The 21,388-nt window shown below is 31.6% G+C and overlaps 1 protein-coding gene across 1 annotated transcript in view; it reads right to left on the reverse strand.

The window, feature by feature from the left end:
- Positions 1–224: 224 nt before the first annotated feature.
- LOC143921197 (UPAR/Ly6 domain-containing protein crok-like) overlaps positions 225–21,388 on the reverse strand; it is a 31,666-nt gene continuing 10,502 nt past the window's right edge. Inside the window, exons 2-3 of the mRNA XM_077444388.1 lie at positions 6,409–6,594; positions 225–2,569 (exon numbers count right to left, since the gene is read on the reverse strand). Of these exons, the coding sequence (XP_077300514.1) occupies positions 2,349–2,569; positions 6,409–6,594 (407 nt within the window). The 3' untranslated portion in view covers positions 225–2,348. The remainder of the gene's footprint in view (positions 2,570–6,408; positions 6,595–21,388) is intronic.

A 21,388-nucleotide genomic window follows, 5' to 3' on the forward strand; every position in this document is an offset into this window, starting at 1 on the left:
GAAATGAAGAAATTATCCTCGATACATATTATTAAAAAATAACTGGCAGATGTTGCAGACTTCACAGAGCGTCTACGTTTAATTCAGATAGTTAAGTTACTGAAATTAATTGAGAAGTGTATTGTCATTGACCGCTCGGGCTAATTTTTGTTTTGTCCGTCGATTAACGTTGTCTGTCCATGAAGCAGTGTTTCTCATACATATAATATAATAGAAATGCCGTCAACTGTTAATAAGATTTATTGTTGCACAAGTTTCTAATACAATAATATACATGGTGCTCTATACGATCTGAATGCTCATAGAAATGTAAAGGTTTGATGCTTTGTTGGAGATAATATATGTAGTATCTGTGAACATTCCGACCGCATTTACATATTTTATATCATAAATATATGTATAATATATTTACAAGTGTGACCTGATAATGCTAACAGAACAAACATAACTACGCTAAACAATGCTTAGTCAAAATTATAATAAAAAAAATTAACATACACTTGGAATTGAACAATTGAAATCTAAGAAACGACTAAGTTTCGACCTATTAACACGATTTTGTTAAAAAAATTACAAAGGTTGCTCGTTTACACGTGATAAAAGTTCTCCTTGAAATTCAATTATAACGTAAGTACAATATGTTTATTTAGAACATTTAACTTTAATGGTTAGTTGATATTTACAGTACTTTATTTACTATGTATGTATTCTATGTCCCCCTTGATTTAAGTTTACATAAGTTATTTGATGTGCGTATAATACAGCTCTATTTTACTAAACAAATCAATTCGTTTGATAATACATATTATGTGTGGGAAACATCGATTTACAGATAGGGTAAGTTTTTATTGTACAACTAAATTTAAGACAGTGGCTTCGACAATGTTTATCTAAATCGAAATATTAGAATATTTGGACAAGGAAGCCGCTGACATGTGATAAAGATATCTTATAAATGTAATGGACGGACTACTGACAAGTGATTTGTTTGGATTGGGTTAGCTGAAAACGAAAATGATTAATTATAGACGACAGATTTATTATTATTTAGAATATTTTATTCTTTAGATGTGTGTAAGTAGTTTTTAGAGAAATAAAGGAAACAGAATTTAATATTCAATAGTTAGCTTGCCTTTGGCAAAACTTTTTAATTTTGAATATACATACATATGATATAGAATTTGAATATAAAGGAAAATAAATTTTAAAATATTATAAATTCACCATTAAAAATACAATTCTGTATTTGATACTTTATATAAATCAAGCGAAAACGTCTTTGAGTAAACATTTCCCTTTTCTGAGCGCTTTTCACATGACTTAATCATAATGGAAGATCTATACAATTTAAAACAAACTGCACCGCAAAAATGCAAGCTCAAGATTGGTTTTGTATTATTAAAGAAGCCACACTTGTCAACTTCACACCGATGATTCAATTTTTAACAGTTAATTTTTTATAATTAAAAAGATACAATTAGAAAATTTTTGATCTCATTTTATACTTAAGTGTATAGATATTTATTTTCTTAAGAGTTGAATTGAAAAAAAATACAAGGAGAGAACAGTGTGATTTGTGCAAAACTTATATTAACACTTAAAAAAACTATTCGTGCCGATACAGAACTATTTTGCTTTTGACCAAAAGTGGATCTTTTGACCAAAAGGTTTACAAGTTAGAGTAACTATATTCAATATTACTCACAGTTAATTTCAAATATAAAATACCGAATTTATTATCTGCTTGGACAATAATTCGCATAGTGAATTATGCCGTCTATAATCTGACAAACCACTAAACCAATGTGCATATTTTACATCAAATCCAGCTAATGTAAGTACGACTTGTTCGTATATTGTTAGTAAATATTTAATTTCACGTGAAAATGTGCATATTCATAAATAATAAAAAAAAATATCTATTCAATAAGCTATCACATGAATTCTAACAATCGGCATTTTATTTTTTGTATGTCGGTATAGATATTATATAATTTTTATAATCATTAAATAAAAGAAATATTCTAAGCGGTATTTGTACATTAAAGTTTTAAATTTCAATTTCACACATCTATCATAATTAATCAAAGATTTTGTTTGATTTGGTAACATAAACTTATTTCAATACGTGTCTATACCGTAGTTTGGGAAAATCGTAAGATTGTATAAACAAAACTTATTCTCAGGTGAGATTTGGAAAATGTAAGGTTTAATATATATGTAAGTGGGTTTTGTATTATATTTCATCCACAATCTTCCCCATCTCGGTATAGTCAAACCTTTACATGTCAAATGCAATTATAGATTTTGATTTCATTGTAAATAACAAGTGATATATGACATAGTATTTATAGATATTTAACAGCCGAGTAGATAACCGAGGCTGTCGACAAGGCTGCCAACAAGGGGATGGCTGTAAGTCCATGTCCGGAGTTGCATCCTTCGGTCTCGCAGGTCTCACAAAAGACGACGCGAATCTGCTGGCTGGATGGAGTGGTGGTGCAAGTGCCCACTGGCTGATCGGGCATCTGCCACGCGCAAGATCTGATGATGGTCATGTCACCGTTGACTGAAAAATAACATATACAACAGTTAGAACTTAAGTCAAATGCTACAAAGATAAATATAATACTGAAGGGAAAATTATTATATAAATATGTAGATATAGTAGATAGAGATTACAGTTTATGTAGGACAAGGTGGTTGGTTAATTGGGTAAATTTTTGTATTGAACTTTTGTACTAGAAGAAAGACCACCGTAATTGACGTGACCTGTAGTAGTTAAATAGCGAATTGAAGTATGTATAGAAGAGGTTTGTAAATAAAAATAGCAATAATGGTAATGTTAAAAGAAAGTTATGTATATATATAATAATAATATTAACAATTGTCATCGAAACCGAAGTCGGTACACCTATCAGGGCCGTCGCACACTGGTTGAAATTGATAATCTATGTGTGCAAAAGTCCAAAACGAAGTTGATGTGTAAATCCCAATAGTTGTTATATTTCTCGGTATAGAATAAACATGTGGTTCCTGAGAAAGCATAATTTTTATGTCTGCTCAATAAATAAAATACATATCGCTCACAAAAAAAAGTTTTTGTTATGGCAATATTTGTCACCTGAATTAGTCTCGTTATATACGTTAAAGTGAACGCACTGCTTTCAAAGTTCTTAAGTGTATTTTTTGTTTTAAAACTATGGAATTTTCATCTACAGGTATGTATTATTTTTTGCATTACTTTAGTTTAATATAAATAACTATTTAGTAGTAGTATTTTTAATACAAAGTTAGAGAGTTATGTTTGTCAATAATTTTAGATATTTTGTATTGTATTGGGCCAAAACTTTTTATATAGGCATATGTTTGGGCTGGCATATTTTTTATATATTAAAGTATGTAACACATATAAAATTAAAAAAAAAAAATTGCAACTATATAAAGTATTGTAATATATGTAAAAAAGGAATTTTATTTAATTCTCATATAAAGACAATTTAATATATTATCCCTATTAATTTAATTCAGATTAGTGTAAATACGAATAAATACTATTACGAGCTTTTAGCTCGAAATTTTACCGATTTAAAATTCAGCACACTTCCAATTAACACTTTTAAACAACAACAAAAAATAGTGTGGCCAGAACACTATCCCAATAAACATGTTTCAATAGAAAATACTCAATATAAAATAGTATTAACAGTGGGAAAAAATCCCAAGTGAAAATAAGTACTTTTGACTTTTGATTTGAACTGGACGACTACTTAGAGAGATTTGAAAGCTAAAAAGTACTAAAAACGAAAGATAAAATACCTGACTGTAGATTCCAATATTCATTTTGAACAGGAAATTGACAGATTTTGAGACATCGACCGAACAACACGAAGATATAGAAAAATCTCGCGATTTAAAAAACACATACATACATATGTATATCTCCGAATCTCGAGCCAACCAACATTTTTTATTACCAGATTCGTGTTTACTCGGCATAGATCTATAAGAAAAGTCATATCTCATCTCTGGACCATTTTTCTTGTCGACAGTGCTATTAAATGTAAATTAAAAATCAAGTGGTTTAATACTGTTGATTTTTCCCAATTTTAGCTTGCAGGAAATCTGACAACCCTATAAATAATATATACATATGTACATAACGATTATTTTGCATACTAGAATAGCAATTTATGATTACGAAACTGAGTACGATTGTTTAAGTAATTTAAATTCATTCTAATCAAAGCTAATGTAACAGTTAACAAACACTGCACTATTCCGAGGCCTCATCGACATTGAATACTAATTTCATGCTAGTGAGAATTTCTCAAACGTATTTTATTGAATTCATTTATTTAGAATCATTTAATTTCTATGCATTTTTTGGTAAACTAAATACAATATAATCTAATATGGCGATATAAATAGTATAATTGAATGTGTAAGATGGGTAGTAGGCAGGCTAAATATAGTTAATTTTATTTAACTATCTAGCTATATATTATATAACAGGTCTATATATTATATTTACATACATATGTATATGACAATAGTATATAAAACGTGTACTACTATATATTATATATCCACTTTTCTGTCTTGAAAGAAAAATCACAAGACTCGATTAAGACCTTGTCCCAGTAGCAAAAGAAGACTTTGCTGTGGGAAACAACCATTCAACATACAACATTGTAAATAAATACTCACTGTTGATTTCGTTTGCGCATTTTTTTCCTCGTTTACATATTAAGTCAATGTATGTAACTATGTACATATATTGTAAATAAATCAAAAATGTATAGCAGTATTTACATACACGGTAGCACGTTTACAGTTGAGCAAACGCTATTTTTAAAAATATACGGGATGTCATAGTAAAACTATTTTCGAATTCCCTCTAACGTGTTCTTCTTTCCTCCCCCCCCCATGATCCTCATTTTGGCTCTTCCGGCGCCTTAATCATCCAGTAATAGAATTATATATATAAACCGTAGAAAAGCGACGAAAAAATAAAATAAACGAGACATACGAGTACCGTTTTGACAAACTGGACGAAACTCGCGTTCGTTTAAACAAACGATATTGTAATTGAACAAGCTTTGCCTCTCTCTTAATTGTTCGAAAAGAACGACTTTAATAAATATGTACAATTGGTTCGTTGAGAATGCTTAAATTCATTATACAAACATCCTGTCTTTTCAATGTCTTCATCTTTTGTGGCCATCGTCGATGGTTCGCAACTCGAAAACTTTTCATGCCTGAAATGAACGTCCTTCGAGTCAAAAATAAACGTACTCATAATTTATTCAAGGTGCTTTTTTTTTTTTACTTTGTTCAATCGAGGATGTCCAATTTTTACTTTTTGTCATCACTTTGAAAGAGAAGTGGGTCGTTCGATACGAAGATTGCTCGCGATAATTATTACATTGGAAGTGTTGGTGAAGTTGGCGGTCAGTTCATAAAAAAATCAATGATATGCTTTAAAGATAAGTCACAATTGAATCCGAGGAGAAAATACAGTAATTTTTCTGGACTATTACATGAAGTTGGATAATTGAATTTTAAAGTAAAAAAAATTGTTATTAGGGCGAAATCACACAGGGAAAAACGGCACGTCGTGTGTTTGGCTCCCCGCTGTAGGGGTTCTCCTACATTTCTTCAAATATGGGATACACCGTTATCGATATCACTGTCAAGCAAGAATAAATACAAAGATAAAATTTTACAGAAAACACTCCAGGGGGTGATTTTGGGACTGTGTGTGCTGGGTTTTAAAGTATCTAAAAGAAACCATGTGCCGCGTTCCTTCCTGTGTGATTTCGCCATTCAAATCTTGCATCCTCATAATGATGCTCGTGGACACCACTAATAGATAGTAATCGTAGAATATGGCGAGGATCATTATCGTGAAATGTGTAACAAAAGTTGACTAATCCCAATTTGTTTTCGCATCATCGCTTACCTCATAATTATTTATATGTTGGACTTACGTTTACTGTAAAATATTTGGGCGTGCATGGAATCAACATTTCAATAAACACCTTGGGTCAATGACAGACTAGAAATGACGCAATGAAAACAACAAACAAAACAAATAACAAAAAACAGTCTCTGGCTGGGTACTACATAGGTAACATCTGAACGAATATCGTTCAACTATTATATTATAAATATATACAATAAAAAGGTTAAGAGACATAACAACAACATCTCCAAGGACATATGTACATTTACTATGAACCATGCAACAGTGGGAGGACAGTTGTACTATTAGAACAGGTTTGAGGTCTTGACCTCGTGATTACACCTAACTACTATACTCTTAATTTGCATATGACCAACGATCAAAGGTATTAATCATCGATAAAAGTATTATATAGCGTGCTTAAAGAGGTCATGACTTACCCAACTGCTTGGATTTCTTGCAAACTGATCTGGCTGAAGTTATGTAGGGGTAGCTTCCACCTGAAGATTGAGCATTGCAATCGGTCAAGGAGTATCCGTGGGAACCGTATGGTACGGTGGTGTTGAACGTGTCACCACATCTTGGATCCAGATCAGACGAGCATGTCCAGCATCTGATAGCCATTCCTGAGAAAAAAATGAACAATTAACATCAAAGACAACAATTAGAATATAATATATGTATTTTCATTACATTTATATTAATTATAGACTGAGCTAGAAATTTATTATTATCCACGCGATATGTTTTTCATACTTGAGTTCGAATCTGACCTTTTTTGACCTATTAAAGAATGCAAATAGAGTTTAATCTAATGGCGAAGTATGCGATATTATACACTGTGAGACAATTAGCCGACTGATTAATTCACTTTATCAATCTTGATATAAACATCAGAACATTCAACGTCGAGTTGCTAGGAGATTAAAACTACGAGCAACGATATAATAACTATACATATTCTATAAAATCGAAATACGTAGTAGTTATTCTAGTTATGGTATTAGCTTGATATTTAACTACCATACATATATTTAGAACGCGGTAAAAATGAATAATTATAATGTAATTGTACGTATCTTTATCAGTGACCCAATCCTCGTCACTTTTTCTTTCAACTTTTATATACATTTTAAAATCTTTATCTTTTAAACTATGTATTATTCTAGGCTTTTTAACTAACCAACATTGCAATATGTAGGGGATAATGGGAGTAATATGCATTTTAAGGGCCAAAAAATGGTGATACGTCAAAGTTATTACTCATGTACATTTGTACATATGTATGTATGTACTCAAATAGGAGTTATTCAAACATGTATGAATGAACAATGTATGAATGAAAATCAAACTATGATTAAAAATATGGTAAATTGTAACCAGATTATCGCAAACGATAATCTGGTACTCGAGTTCTCGTTAGTATGATATTTCGCGTGGGTAAATCTCGACGGATGGAATTTTCAGGTTTCAGATGTTCCGTGTTCGAGATTTTACTGACATGTGCGAGATCGCTTTGTGCGGAATAATCACTGAACCAAAAATATATACCACATTTTTCGCGCATTTGGAAATAAGATATATAAATTTCTAGAACCGACAATGGCGGGACGTGACGCTTTTACGACAAAATCCGTGTTTCTATCGTTGCGTAGATTCGAATTTTTTAACGACCACGTGCGTTCGCGCTCGGCCGATTTCGACGTGATTTTATTCGCTCTGACGATCAGTGAAAATGTTGAGAATGTCCCGTTTAATCGCGCTTATGTCGCGTAACGTTGCACAATTTTTTGACTCGTGTATATTTTGTTTTCAATGTTGTTCTATACAAAATACTAGGTGAAAGCCGAGACTCATACAGCGTGTATTGTTTTATATCATAATGAGTTGTATCATAATAAACTCATTTTTATTTTATTATACTAGGTATGTGCATACTATTTATTTGTTTACGAGTAAAGCAATAAATACAAATGTGTAAATAATTTTTTGTTTATTTAGAAAACGTTTACGCATTTTTTTATGTTTACAATCACGAGCCTCCAGTGTAAGCAGTCATTGTAAAATTCACGTTTTTTTTTAATATATTAGTATTATATGAAATATTTATATTACTAAAATATAAAAGCGAAGGTTTTTATGTATTATTTTGCAGTAATAATGAATAGGAATAGGGACATCAAGGAGATCGCACGAAAAGAAGAGCTCAAAAATTAGATGATGATATCCTGAATGATGGAATCAGATCGAGGAATTATCGTTGAAGATTGACTGTCCATGGTCTATAGTTCAGGATAATCTTCGTCGCATAGGAAAATTGCACAGACAGGGAATTTGGAAATATTTTTTTGATTACTTTTCGGTCCCCCTAATATATTATATGGCCAGTATTTATATTAAACGGCCAGTATCAATCGTTTACAAGTGGTCAGCGTAAATAATAAAAAAATCAGTATTTATATTAAATGGTCAGTATTAATGTTAAATAGTAAGTTTTATTTTGACGAATGGCCCGTATTACTTTTTGATTGGTATCAAGACGAGATTGGAACGATCTTGATAGACAATTCCATCCAACAGGAATTGCTTTTTGTTCTGGTGAATTTACATATGTACGTCAGATTGTAATACTCTCCATTTGTTATTTATACTGACATTGATAATATAATACTGAGCATTTTATAATAAAATACTTGTCGAAAACTGATTTATATACATAACGAAATTGATTAAAATACTGGGCATTTAGTTTGTTGCCTAAAATTTCGTAGGGTGGGGAAAACGTTTAGTTCTTAGCCAGTGTACACATATAGTCGTTGGGCATTCGAATTGAAATAATACACTAACGTCAATTGACAACAATAATACAAGTTAGTAGTGAACAGGAATACCAACGGTGAACCAAAATATTCATATTTTTCAATTTTGAAACGTATTTTTATTTTATATTTCATTTTTACCATACATATGTGTTGCTACAAATACAATAAATGTTGCTCCAAAGCGACACATGTGGCCAAACTTTTACATAATACTAAACACATTCTACAATATAGGGATGTACATATATTTAACAATCAACAAATTTGAGTTTGCGAGAAATGGAGAGGGGCAGGGGGTGCCGATTGGATTCGTGTCAACGATAATTAAGTTAAATAAAATTGCAAACTTTGACAGCAGACGGTTGATCGGTAAACATGATAACCATCCAGATCTTGCTTAGCAGCGTATATAAATCGAATAATTACTCGATTCCGGCTGGGGTTGATAAAGGTGCTAGCCATTGTACAATGGCCAACAACTATATCATTATCCTAAGTTTATCATAACTTTTAAATAGTCCAATTTTACTAGTGTTAATTTTTGTTTACTTATACTAATGTATACGCATTGCCTACACGCTTGTATAGGTAAATTCATATTTTTGCATTAACAATGTGAATTGGCTAAATCAAAAAAATATTTATTAAATATGTAATCGTCACTACGTGCTTATTCAATAAAGAAACGCAAGATATGCATAATGTGAAAATTGTATACATATTACCACTAGTAGGAGAACAATGAATCGTTGCGATTTGTCATTGTAATAATTCTAATTGCGTTAATCACGTAAAAAATAAAATGACAATCGATACAATGCCATTGTGTGACACGTAACGTACATAAATATGTATGTATGTATGCATTTAATTATGTACATACATACATATGTACATACTTACGTATGAAAATTCGTCGAGAAGCTATCAAACGAATTTTTTTATAAAATAGATTTGATTTGATTTTTTTTTATAAAATTGATTTTAGAAAAAAATTTAGTAAATAAAATCAATTTTTTTTCATGAGAATCCGTTCAGCTATCTCTGGTTTTTATATTTACAGTAAAAAAATAACATATGTAAATTCACCAAAATGCGTTTGACGAAAGAAAACACTGTTGTCACAAGATAATCGAGGGCTCAAACTCTCAATGGCGTTTAAATATGTATGTAGTGCATTTATTGCATATTTAAAATGCTTTTAAATACATTACACAGCTCATTGTGTATGAACTAATTGGTCAATTGAATAGTTTATATGTTTGTGCGTTAGCTATAACCTAATTAGACTATTAAAAATAAGAGTTGTTATTAAAAAAAAATGCTATACCTAATATAGCATATCTAAGCAACATGTCGCAAATTTAATAGCTTCTGTTTCCTTTCAATGTTTTCATTCGAAGGTCATTCAATTATCTTGTAGTTGTCCAGCATATTGTCCTGGAAAATTCATGGAAAATGGTGAATTTTCCATGAAAGACTATCGTCACAAATGAAACGGACGTATGTATGTATATTCAGAGATATGTACATATATTTTGTCAATATCAATGAAATAACAATATAGTTGTGAATGAGTCTGCTTATTGTTCACAATGCATTTATGGCTCTTACGAGTATGTGTCATAAAAAATAATAACATAATATTTAAACGAATGGCATGTTGCGACACGTAGAAATCTATAAGCGTGAGTCAGCTCCGTTTTGTAATATCCCTAATATTATATTTCAGGCGAAATTGGGAAATTTGCCAACGTGGGGCAACGCGAATTGGGAAAAATCGTGCTCAGCGCTATCTTTCCATGAGCGGATGTATAGTAGGCGACATATGCGGTGGCGTGAGTTCAAAATTTTACAATAGTTGACTACATGTATGGCCACAATGAGGTGACAGTTCATATCTCATACTAGATGAGAATGTATATATAGGTATTTACATATAAATAAAATTCAAATCATTACTTTCGCAACGTCGAAAGTTTTATTTTTATTTGAAATAACTTGGTAACTTATATATGTTGAAATATTTACAAATACAGTATACACTCGATTATCCGGGCTAATGCTGGGGAGGAAGGTTACGGATAATTGAAAAACACGGATTATCAAATTTTGACTTGGTTTCGAATATAATATCATATTTACAACACAAATTTTTATTTCATAATTTTAATACTCATTATTTATTAGTAAAAACGCTCAGATAAGTGGCCGTTAGTAATTAGTACTAGTGTTGTACTGTTTTATGACTAAAGTATCCTTCACTTGTAGTGTCAATCTCATTTTCTTCCTCTTGAGAAACAAAAGAAACGATATTTGCATCATCCATGCGTTTAAAACCTGGATCACTTAAATCATGATTGAGTTTTCAAAGCATTTTAAATGTTTTGAAAACTAGCTGTGAATACTCTGAATCAATCGGTGCGTCTCATAATCATATTAGAAAAAAAATTAAATTAATTTAAAAAAAATAATTAATATTTTTCAAGCACGGATAATCCGCAAACTGGATAAACCGCGCCCGGATAAAACTCCTATGACAAATAAATACAAATTAAAATGTATATTTTTACTATTGTTAACCCTTTTAACATAAACATTTCTCTGGGATGCAACAGTATAAAATATTCAACTTCATACGAGCAAACAGACCACAAAAACTACTATGGATACATATTTTGAACAATGCAAAAATTGATTATACACTTCCTTCAGGATTGCATCGAATTTTTTTAAATATTACAAATTTGGCCTTAATATGTAAATCAAACATGAAGTGTTCCATTGTTGCATATATGATATTTTAATATTCATGTTTCAAGTAAAACAAATGAAAAAGTAATTTTTAAATTAACAATTTGAATAAAAATTCTTCATTTTTTATGCTTTTACCACTTAAAAGTATGTATGTACTTAAACCCTAAACGAAATTTTATAACTATGGGGCTTTAATTGCTAATTTAGACTGGCTTGTTTCTGTCATTTGAGAAGCCTTATCGTTAGGAAATCACAAAATAAAAATATTTCAAGGCACGCCCACCTCCACACTTATATTATACGATTTAATTAATGTTAGTACCCACTTTCGATGTTACTATACGTTATATACAGAAGTATCATCGAAAGCGACGAAGCGTGGCCGCATGCGGGGCGTAAAATTAAAAAAAAGAGATGTAGGGGGGGCAGTTCTGCCTAAATTACAATGGTTCCATCACAACGCTATTTCAAGGTTAAATGTATACATATAATAGTAGGAAAAAAATAATATCGTCAATATCAGTATTGCCAAACAGTCGTGGCTTTTTTTTCGAGCCGGAGCACGTCCCTCTACTTTTAAATGGAAAATGTATATTTCACGTTTCCAATATTAAGAGAGCATAAAAATATATATAGCTTTTATTTGTTGTTAATTTAATTTTTTCAAATATAATACGACTCTCTCGGTACTCTCCACTCTTCCAACTTGCAATATCTCGAGATTTTCTCAACTTTTCATCTGCTTTAAATAGGAGCATGTACAGATATTGTATACAAAAATGTTTTTTGTATACATGTACATATTATATATAATATCTTTAATATACGAGACATATTATGATCATTTGTAGATTTTTAAGCTACTAACACACCTTTTAAATATTAAATAAAAATTGAAAATGACTTTATGTATGTATCTGAGGACTATAAGAAGGGTAAAAAAAAAATTCGATAATGAAACATACATACGAATTCACACATACCGGCTATGAGAGCATTTTCCATACAAATTGAGCGCAAATGTAAGGAAACTTGCACAAGACAAAAGTTCTGCTTCTGGTAGTCGGATTTTGTTCAAATTTTTTTTATAACTTGAAATGTATTAAATATCAAAAAGATAAAAATAAAGTAAAATGTCAAAATAAAATAATGAAATATTGTTTTAAAAAAATTATTACTTCCAGTTTACGAATTCTGGCCATAACCTTATCAACAAAGAATATAATAAGGAGGGGGGGGGGGGGTGGAAACATAAATAAAAAAGAAAAATAGGAAAATCGTTCGATCTTGTTTCATTATTTCATCTGCTGTATAATAGTGAGCTTCATTCATAGTACAGTGTGTTGTTCATCATCAACAATTAGTTGATGATGAACAACACATAATTAAACGATCTACATACACATGTAGATCGTTTCATTATGTGATTCAAGCAATCAAAAAAATCACAATGAATTGAATGATAGATTATTTGGACGGTTTTGTATTAAAAATGGTGAAGAATTTGATCGCATGTTGTTTTATACAGAAGTTTGTTGATTAATCAAGAGGTGTCTGTTTGGATCGGTTTTATAAACTGTTTGAGTCAGTGCTGGAGTTTATACAAAACAAAGATGATGCATTACGAGCCAACTTTATTGATCCCAAATATGGCATTGCTATTCGATAGACTTATGCACATATGTATGTATTTGAATATGTTACAGTCCAAGTGTTCACTACGGTTCGTTTATGATCATAGTAGTTTGTTCATACACGAATTATTGGTTTTAGTTTAATTGCTTTAACAATCAAAACTACAATTAGACCCACCACTTTTAGCTGTAAAAACTTTTTAGCTGTCAAACCTGTGAAATGTCAAAACGCCAAGTATTTAAAATGGAAATCCCAAGGAAACCACATTACAACGTTGCTGAAATTTCCGTTTCCGCTCATTTTTAAAATATTGCGACCTTAAGTTTAAGCATACATACATATATACATATAGGATGGGATAAACGATTTAGAATACTTAAGCTTATGCCTAATAGCTTGTGCATGAACAAACTAGTACGTTTGTCAATTTTTTCTTTTGTGTACACTTTAACTGGCCAGATTTGTTCGTGTATGAATAAACTACTATGTTCATAGCTCCGACTTACCTATTGGTAAGTGGTTGTGAAAGTAGATACTTATGTACATGTAAATTTTTCCTCAAATCCTCATGTGCAGTCTAAAAGTTCACTCGGATGTAACATCAGAATTTTGAAATTAGTTTTATTATTATGTATTGCATACCGATGTGGCGATGTCTAAAAACAAGATTTTACAATCATTATTCTGTTTTATTTTCAATGTTTGAGAGCCAGTGTGTCGTGTAACCGGTTCCATGTAACCGTCCCACGTAGTGATTGTTACGTCAGCACTATAGTTCGGCACAGTTTACCTTTGCGCAAAACGCACAACCGGTTTAAAGATCTGAGCTAGTAAGTTGTAAGTTATTCGTATCATTGTCAGTATACAGAATGGCGCCAAAACAACCGACACATACATACGCATATTCGAGGTGGAGGTTAACGGTCACTCCATTCTTAGTCTGTAACCGAACCTTGAGGTCAAATTCAACTTTCAGCGACAAGCGATATAATGTCGCACCACAAATCTTCTCGCGCTCCCCGACCATTGTGTCTATTCAGGCAAGCAGGTCAATACGCTATTATGATTGACCTGAAGTGCCATGTTATGTATGTTATATTAATATGTTGTTGCATATATGATTTAATTGGTTCGGTGATTATTCCACAAAAAGCGATCTCGCGCACGTCACTAAAATGTCGATCACGGAACATCTGGAACCCAAAAACTCCATCGTTATGCCCCCCCTACAGTGACATCCCGAAGACACAGGCAGGTAAGGCAATTCCTACAGGCGGCAAATTATGGCAGAATAAAATTTATATAACACAATTTAGATGAAGATATGAAAAACTGTATGATTTTTGAAAATACTCTCATATTTTATAACAGCTCATATTTTACATCAGACTTTTTCAAAAATCCGAAAAAACAATTAATTGTGCATTTATTTATTTATTTATTTATTTAATAGTTTTGGACCATTGTGGCATTACAGGAAGAACCTAATGCGCCACAATGGCCTACATTTGAAAAATATATAAAAACATGATATAAAAACAAGTAAACTGTAAATAAAGGAAAAAAGCAAAAGCAGAAAATATGGTAAAATAAAATAATAAAAAAAAAGTAACAAAAGGAAAATAATAAATCATTCAGAGAGAAAAAAAAATAACAAAAGTGTAAAAATTATTATTTTTTAAAATATTTTTACTCATATTTATGAGTAAAATATATATAGTTTTTTTTAAATAAAAGTCATCTATCATCCCTCTTACCCTTATTAAACCATCTATGATATTATAATTTTTTGACCATTGTGGCGCTTTAGGAATTCCTGTTATGTCACAATGGTCTGTTTAGAATAAAATAAATAAATAATTATGAAAATAAGATTCGTTTCAACCGTATCTCTGAAGAGGACGGCACTTTGAACTACATATGTATGTATGTCGAAGGAGGGCTCATACGTAGTCGCGGGACGTCACTGAACCCCTGAATGTCTATAGTGAAATAAAACATAGAAAAGCCTTGTAAAAATGGTCACAGCTTAAAAATGGCACGAGGATGTGGGAAGATTTATCCAATCACCGTCTCCGCAATGGAACTGCACTTTAATAATTCAGTTTGGCTTCAGATTGTCATAAAGTCAGCATCATAACTCGGTGGTTGTATTAATGCTAACCACCAAGAGGTTCCCGAGTTCAAGCCCTAGGTTGGCCTCTATTGAAAATAATTTATTCAGAAGTATTTCTGTAGTAGTGATGTCAGAATTGAATATTTGTGATTTCATGTCAACCGTTTGCTATCGGAGTTTGCCAAGTTATTTGATTTCTTTGTTGAAACAGTTCCTCAAAAAATTGGCAAAACCATCCTACCCACTATTTCAGCACTATTTGAATATGATTTCAAATTTATAATCTTTAAATTTATATATGAAAAAGTTTAATACCATAGGTGTCGCTGAGGGGCAGCCCATAATATCAACATGGGAAAATATAAATTTAAAAAATATAAATATACACAAGATACCCATTAAGGCAATCCCGAGTAACAAATAACAAGCAAAAAAACTTTATCTACGTAAAAAACCAGGTGAAACGTATAAGAGGTTAGTAAAAAAAGGGTTTATCTACGAAGCTTATAATAAGCCATATAGCCAGCAGCATAGCTCGGACGTTAAGCTTCTGCTTACTGTCAAGAAGGTGCCGGGTTCTATCCCTGAATGAAAATGAATTTTTCAGAGTATGCTGTTGGTCAGACCTGGATTTGTGACTCCAGGTTGATCGTTTCCTATCAGAGTTTGCCAATTTTCTCTGATTTCATTGTTGAAACGGTTCCCGGAAAAAAAAATTGGCTAAAAATCCTTCCTACCTACTATGTCACCACTATTTGAAATTTGATGGATGTACAATAAAATTTATGTACAATTCATAGATGTCTCGTTAATTTGCGAGTTTTTTCAGTGTCTCGCAATTCAACGACTTATAATAAAAAATGCTGCATTTGTATTTGTAATTGGCCAGGAAGGCGCATTGGGATTTTCCTGTAAGGCCTTCCTGGTATATATGTAAAATAAAAATAAATAAATAAATAAATAAATAAAATAACAAAACAATTTTTCCCTGATGAGTATCCGTAGTCTACTCATAAGTCAATGAATAAAAATATTAATGATGTTATTATTAAATAGTAAATTAAGATGTGTATTGAGATTGTGTCACTGGCAACACTGAAAAATTATTCATAAATAGTTAATGAATAATAAATATTAAGCAAACATAATGTATCATAGTAAATAGTTAAGGCCAGTCTTTAAACTTTGAATTAGATTTTTATGAATTGAAGCTGTTTGATTCGTTGTATTGCAGTCCTATTCGAGGGATGCCTTCGAGCATCAGGCCTTGACTTTATTCTCATTGAAGTTCGCAATTACTCAAGCGCAACTGGGTACACACAGAATGCAATTGTTAACGATTTGTCACGCTATACAACTTAAAATATACACTGAGTGTACAATGTGTGTATAGCGCAATGTGTATTAAAATATTTATAACTTGAGATCGTGCGCGAGATTCAAAATGCTTGCTTAGATCTTAAACAATAGGGAGCAGAGGTCGCAGGACAGGAAGTACATACATATGATGGCAAAGGTTAATATGTATGGTGTTGAATCATCAAGACAGATGGTTCACGATTCCGTGAACCCAGAAGAAAAATTGTCCAGTCGATAATTGTACAGTCAATGTTGGAACTGTACTCTGGAACATTCCACGACATCATAATCCTATTTTTCAGCTGTTGCTTGCCATATTTTTATGTATCAGGTGATTGGCCACAGACATGCAAGCAGATTTTTGACCATTGTATACATATTATATATTGTAATAAAATAATAACGGAGATCATATTTTTTGTACATATTTATTTTGTACAAATATTTAGGGTATTTTCAGTTTCCCAAGAAACGAAAGTTTTTGTTTGGCAAGGCTATTATTATTGTTTATATAGCATTTATCAAGCCGACACAAAACAGTTAAACGACAAAAAAGTTTTAGCAAGTATGTATGTGAAATATCGTATCATCTTTTTTATTGTCTGTTTCATGCAGTGCTAAAAACTCTTCTATCGTGCTGAAAATAATCTTTTTCATATAATCATTCCATAATTTACGTTAACTTACAATCATCAGACAAGAACCGAGGTCACCGCAATAGTTTTTCTCCAATGCTTATGCGAGAATCATATCATTCGACTAGTCTTACAATATTTTTCGAAATTTAGCGAATTCGTTCAGCCAATTAGATGGCCGCATTATCTCAGAAGAAAATATATACATACATATGTACATATTAAAATATATACAAAAAGTACATACATATTACATCGGATTAAAAACAATTGTTACTTTATTAGGCCATTTTCAGGATGAGAGCGGCCTCCCTACGTCGTCGTGTATTTGTGCGTAAAATTGTGTCTTCTCATTTCCACTGTATGTCCATAAATCGACTTTAAATTGATTAATTAATTATTATTTATTATTTAGAATTATTATTATATGTAAATATGTTATTATTACTAGGTCATTATATTATATTTATTTATTTTATCATTCATTTTTATTATCTAAATATATATTACTAGTGGTTTTACCCGGCTTCGCTCAGTATTTGTAATATAAACAGCTTAAATATGGCAAAACAATCTACATAATAGTAAACATTTATTTGTTTTTTTATTAAATTCATTTGAATCGAAAAAAAATAATATTCAACGATATCGATATCGTCGTCATAGAAACTATGATTTGTTTTCTATGCTCCCTAAAAACCTTATATACATAGTTACAAAGTATCTCGAAATTATATATTAGATTTATATGGACGATGGGGATTGCACTAATCTCCTTATCGTCTGGAATAAAAAGTTTCTTATTATTATTGTTGTGCGTGTAACATTAAACTGCCACAGTGGTGCTGTGGTCACTCTACGTCACTTAAAAATCATAAAATGGATACTAGCGTCATATAAAATATCATTTTATTGGCAGCCAGCGGGAGGCTTGAGTTCGATTTATCAATATTATTTCAATAACATCGAAGCTGACAGTTCATGGAGCAGTCCTAATATATGTATTGACATCGCCATATCGTGACGGCTGCACACGAACCCGATCAAAAAAAAATGGATATTTAATCATTATTTGCCTAAGATCCGGTCCGAAAACTTTTTGACCGACGTAAAAATAGCAATTTAACCTCTAAATACTTATTGTTTTTTTTAAATTTCGGTCATTACACTATAATGCTGTGCAATTTTTTGCAATAATATACATATACAAATATTTATCGCAAATTTGAACATCTGAATAAATATTATTCAAAAGAAAATGGTCCTCATATTTACATATATTTTGTGATTCACAATGTCACGCTCTTTATTATTTTTATAATTTTTTTTAAATAATTTCTCACAGGTATTTTAGTTTGAGATTTTCTGCAGTTTGCCTCCGATGATTAATCGTCAATGTTATCGCATGAACACGTCAATGAACACATTTAACGTCAATAAATACAAATTCGTTTAACTGTAAGAGCAGTCAATTGATGACAATTGTCGGTGCTATTAAAAGGAAGAAGAGAAAAAAACTGTTTAAAACTAATCGGTGACTTGTTTTAAACTTATCCACGTTCAGAACTCGTCAACTGTGAACTCGTTAATGTTTTTTTAAAGGCTTTACGCAATTTTAATATTTGGAACGATTTAAAAAAAATTTCGAAATCAATATGAAAAGTAGACCTCGACATGAGCTTTAACGAACTGAATAGAATCGCTTGATTTGCGTTCCCTTTTATTGAATTTCATTCGACAATTGATGGTGTGAGCATATTTTTTTTGAATTAGACATCGAAATATATATTCTTGTTCGAATTCCAAAAGGTCCGAAGTCAAAGAAAGGTTTTAAAATCAAAAGATATCTAATAATTCTATATATATCATCTCAAACATGATTTCAGATCAATTTTTGGACAGCTGATACTAAACCTAGAATTGAGTATGTAGCAAATGTAACAGTTTGTTCACATTTAAGAATCCACGTTGAGTGAAATGGTCATAGTTCGAGATACCCGCAGGGGCAAGTGTCAAATGGACAAATTATCTCCCCACAATGGGGGGGGGGGGGGAGATAATCTGAGTATATTGGGAACTTAATTAACTTGACTTAAGACACCTCAAACGACTGCTCTGACTACATAATTCCAAGTATTTTTCTAAAACTACGTTCATATATAAGCACATGTGTGATACATTATACGCGACTGCCGAAATTTATTCGACGCTTCGTAAATTAAAATACCGCATTACAAAGCGAACGAATTTGCCAAATCATGTCGACGAAATTAATAGTATTAGTTAGATGGTAAAAAATTACCATTATCAGTGTGAGCTTTTAGTGACAATGGATAATAGGGGCTGATTCATGAAATATGATGAAATTTTTTTCGGTGTGTGTGTTTTTTGAGCCATGCTATAGGTGACATGGTACGTAGTCTCGACTACTTATTGGGAAATGTATCGCTGAAAATCCGGAAAATCCAGCCGATTGCCTGCAACTAATCTTTCAACTGATAAGGCTTTTGTTCACAATGACTAGGTACAATCGGTCAGGTGATCAGAGCAAAAACCGAGTCCGCAGCTAGACCGTAGCTTGGTTTAGGGTGAAAACACACTGAGTGGTATGGGACGTCACGTGTCCTAGGTTTCCCGCTGTGCACGTGCAGAATGCATATGTTTGGGAAGTTGCACGTGTATGCATATCCATATGCAACCGACAAATTTCTTCAAATATGGAATTCACCGTTATCGATCAGTCAAGCAAGGATACATAAAAGGATGAAATATCTCTGAAAACACTCCAGGGGGTGATTTTTAGGACTTTGTACGATGAATATGGGCTGCGTTTTTTTCGCATGTTTAAAAGTATCTAAAAAAACGCGGACCACGTCCCACACAGTGTGTTTTCGCCCTTAATGAAAAAACGACAAAGCATTTTTTTGTCAATGTGACACCACAATTACTTTTGACATAATAATCTTTGTCCGATAAAAGATTCTCAAAAACGAAGAACAGTTGCTGGGTAAATCGCTTGTACATATGTACTTTAAAGATCTATTCATTATCGTATAGAATGTACCAAAGAATACTTTCCGTACTTGTTGGTCACGTGCAGTTGACGGTACGTGCTGTGCTAGTATGAATAGACCTTAACTCGTAGGATTGCCTGCTACGATAATCACCGTAGCATGCAATTTACAGAGCAACTTATCAGTGATAAGTTATCACTCGATAAATGGCCGTCTCGCCTTGTCTGTGGTCTCCTAAAAATATTCACGGAGATCTGCAATTTAGATTCATGATCATTTCACCGTAAACCCTTTTCACCGTTTTTCATTTCAACGTGAACATTGTGACTTTTCACAATACATAAATAAATTTAATGAACGGGCCCAGTTGCTGCTGACATCATTAATGATATGCTTGCATGGTGATATTATCAAGCTAAGTTCAGATATTCAAATAGTACATTCAAATGTATCAAAAAATTTTTTGATATCCTATCTGACTTGCAGTATTACATGCATCGACTGCTTTTGCGATTTTTATTAAATTTCGTTTTCAAGATTTAAAATTATTTCATAAAAGAAGGAAAGTAAATATGTATGAGTATTAAAAAAATGGATTCTACGTATTTGTATAAATATGCATGCTTCGCGGAATATTAAAATTATACGAAAATCTTCACCGCCATCTTACTGAATACGAACATTTTGTAATTTTATTGGTTTGGAATGTTTTAATTAGTATGTATATTTATACTATGTGTTTATTGAAGAATTTGATAAATGCATGATCATTATATGGTTTTTTGATTTTATATGAAAATACAGAGTTGCATATTACAGCGAAGTTCTCAACCTCTTATGAATGTGCATAATACATCATATATGCTGAACAATTCTGATAACATTATCAGAAAACGACTGTTAACTTCATAAAACAAAATTAAAATTGCATCCAATCATTTGACGATTGGATTTTATAGCATGTATTGTTATGTATGTAATTATAATATGATAATAAATATAAGTTTACGTATGTACGTACATATATTAAGATTTTTAATACTATGAAATCACATTTAGAGGAAAAACCGAGCAGAAAAATA

Source organism: Arctopsyche grandis, chromosome 13 (assembly GCF_051622035.1).
Source record: "Arctopsyche grandis isolate Sample6627 chromosome 13, ASM5162203v2, whole genome shotgun sequence".
NCBI lineage: Eukaryota > Metazoa > Arthropoda > Insecta > Trichoptera > Hydropsychidae > Arctopsyche > Arctopsyche grandis.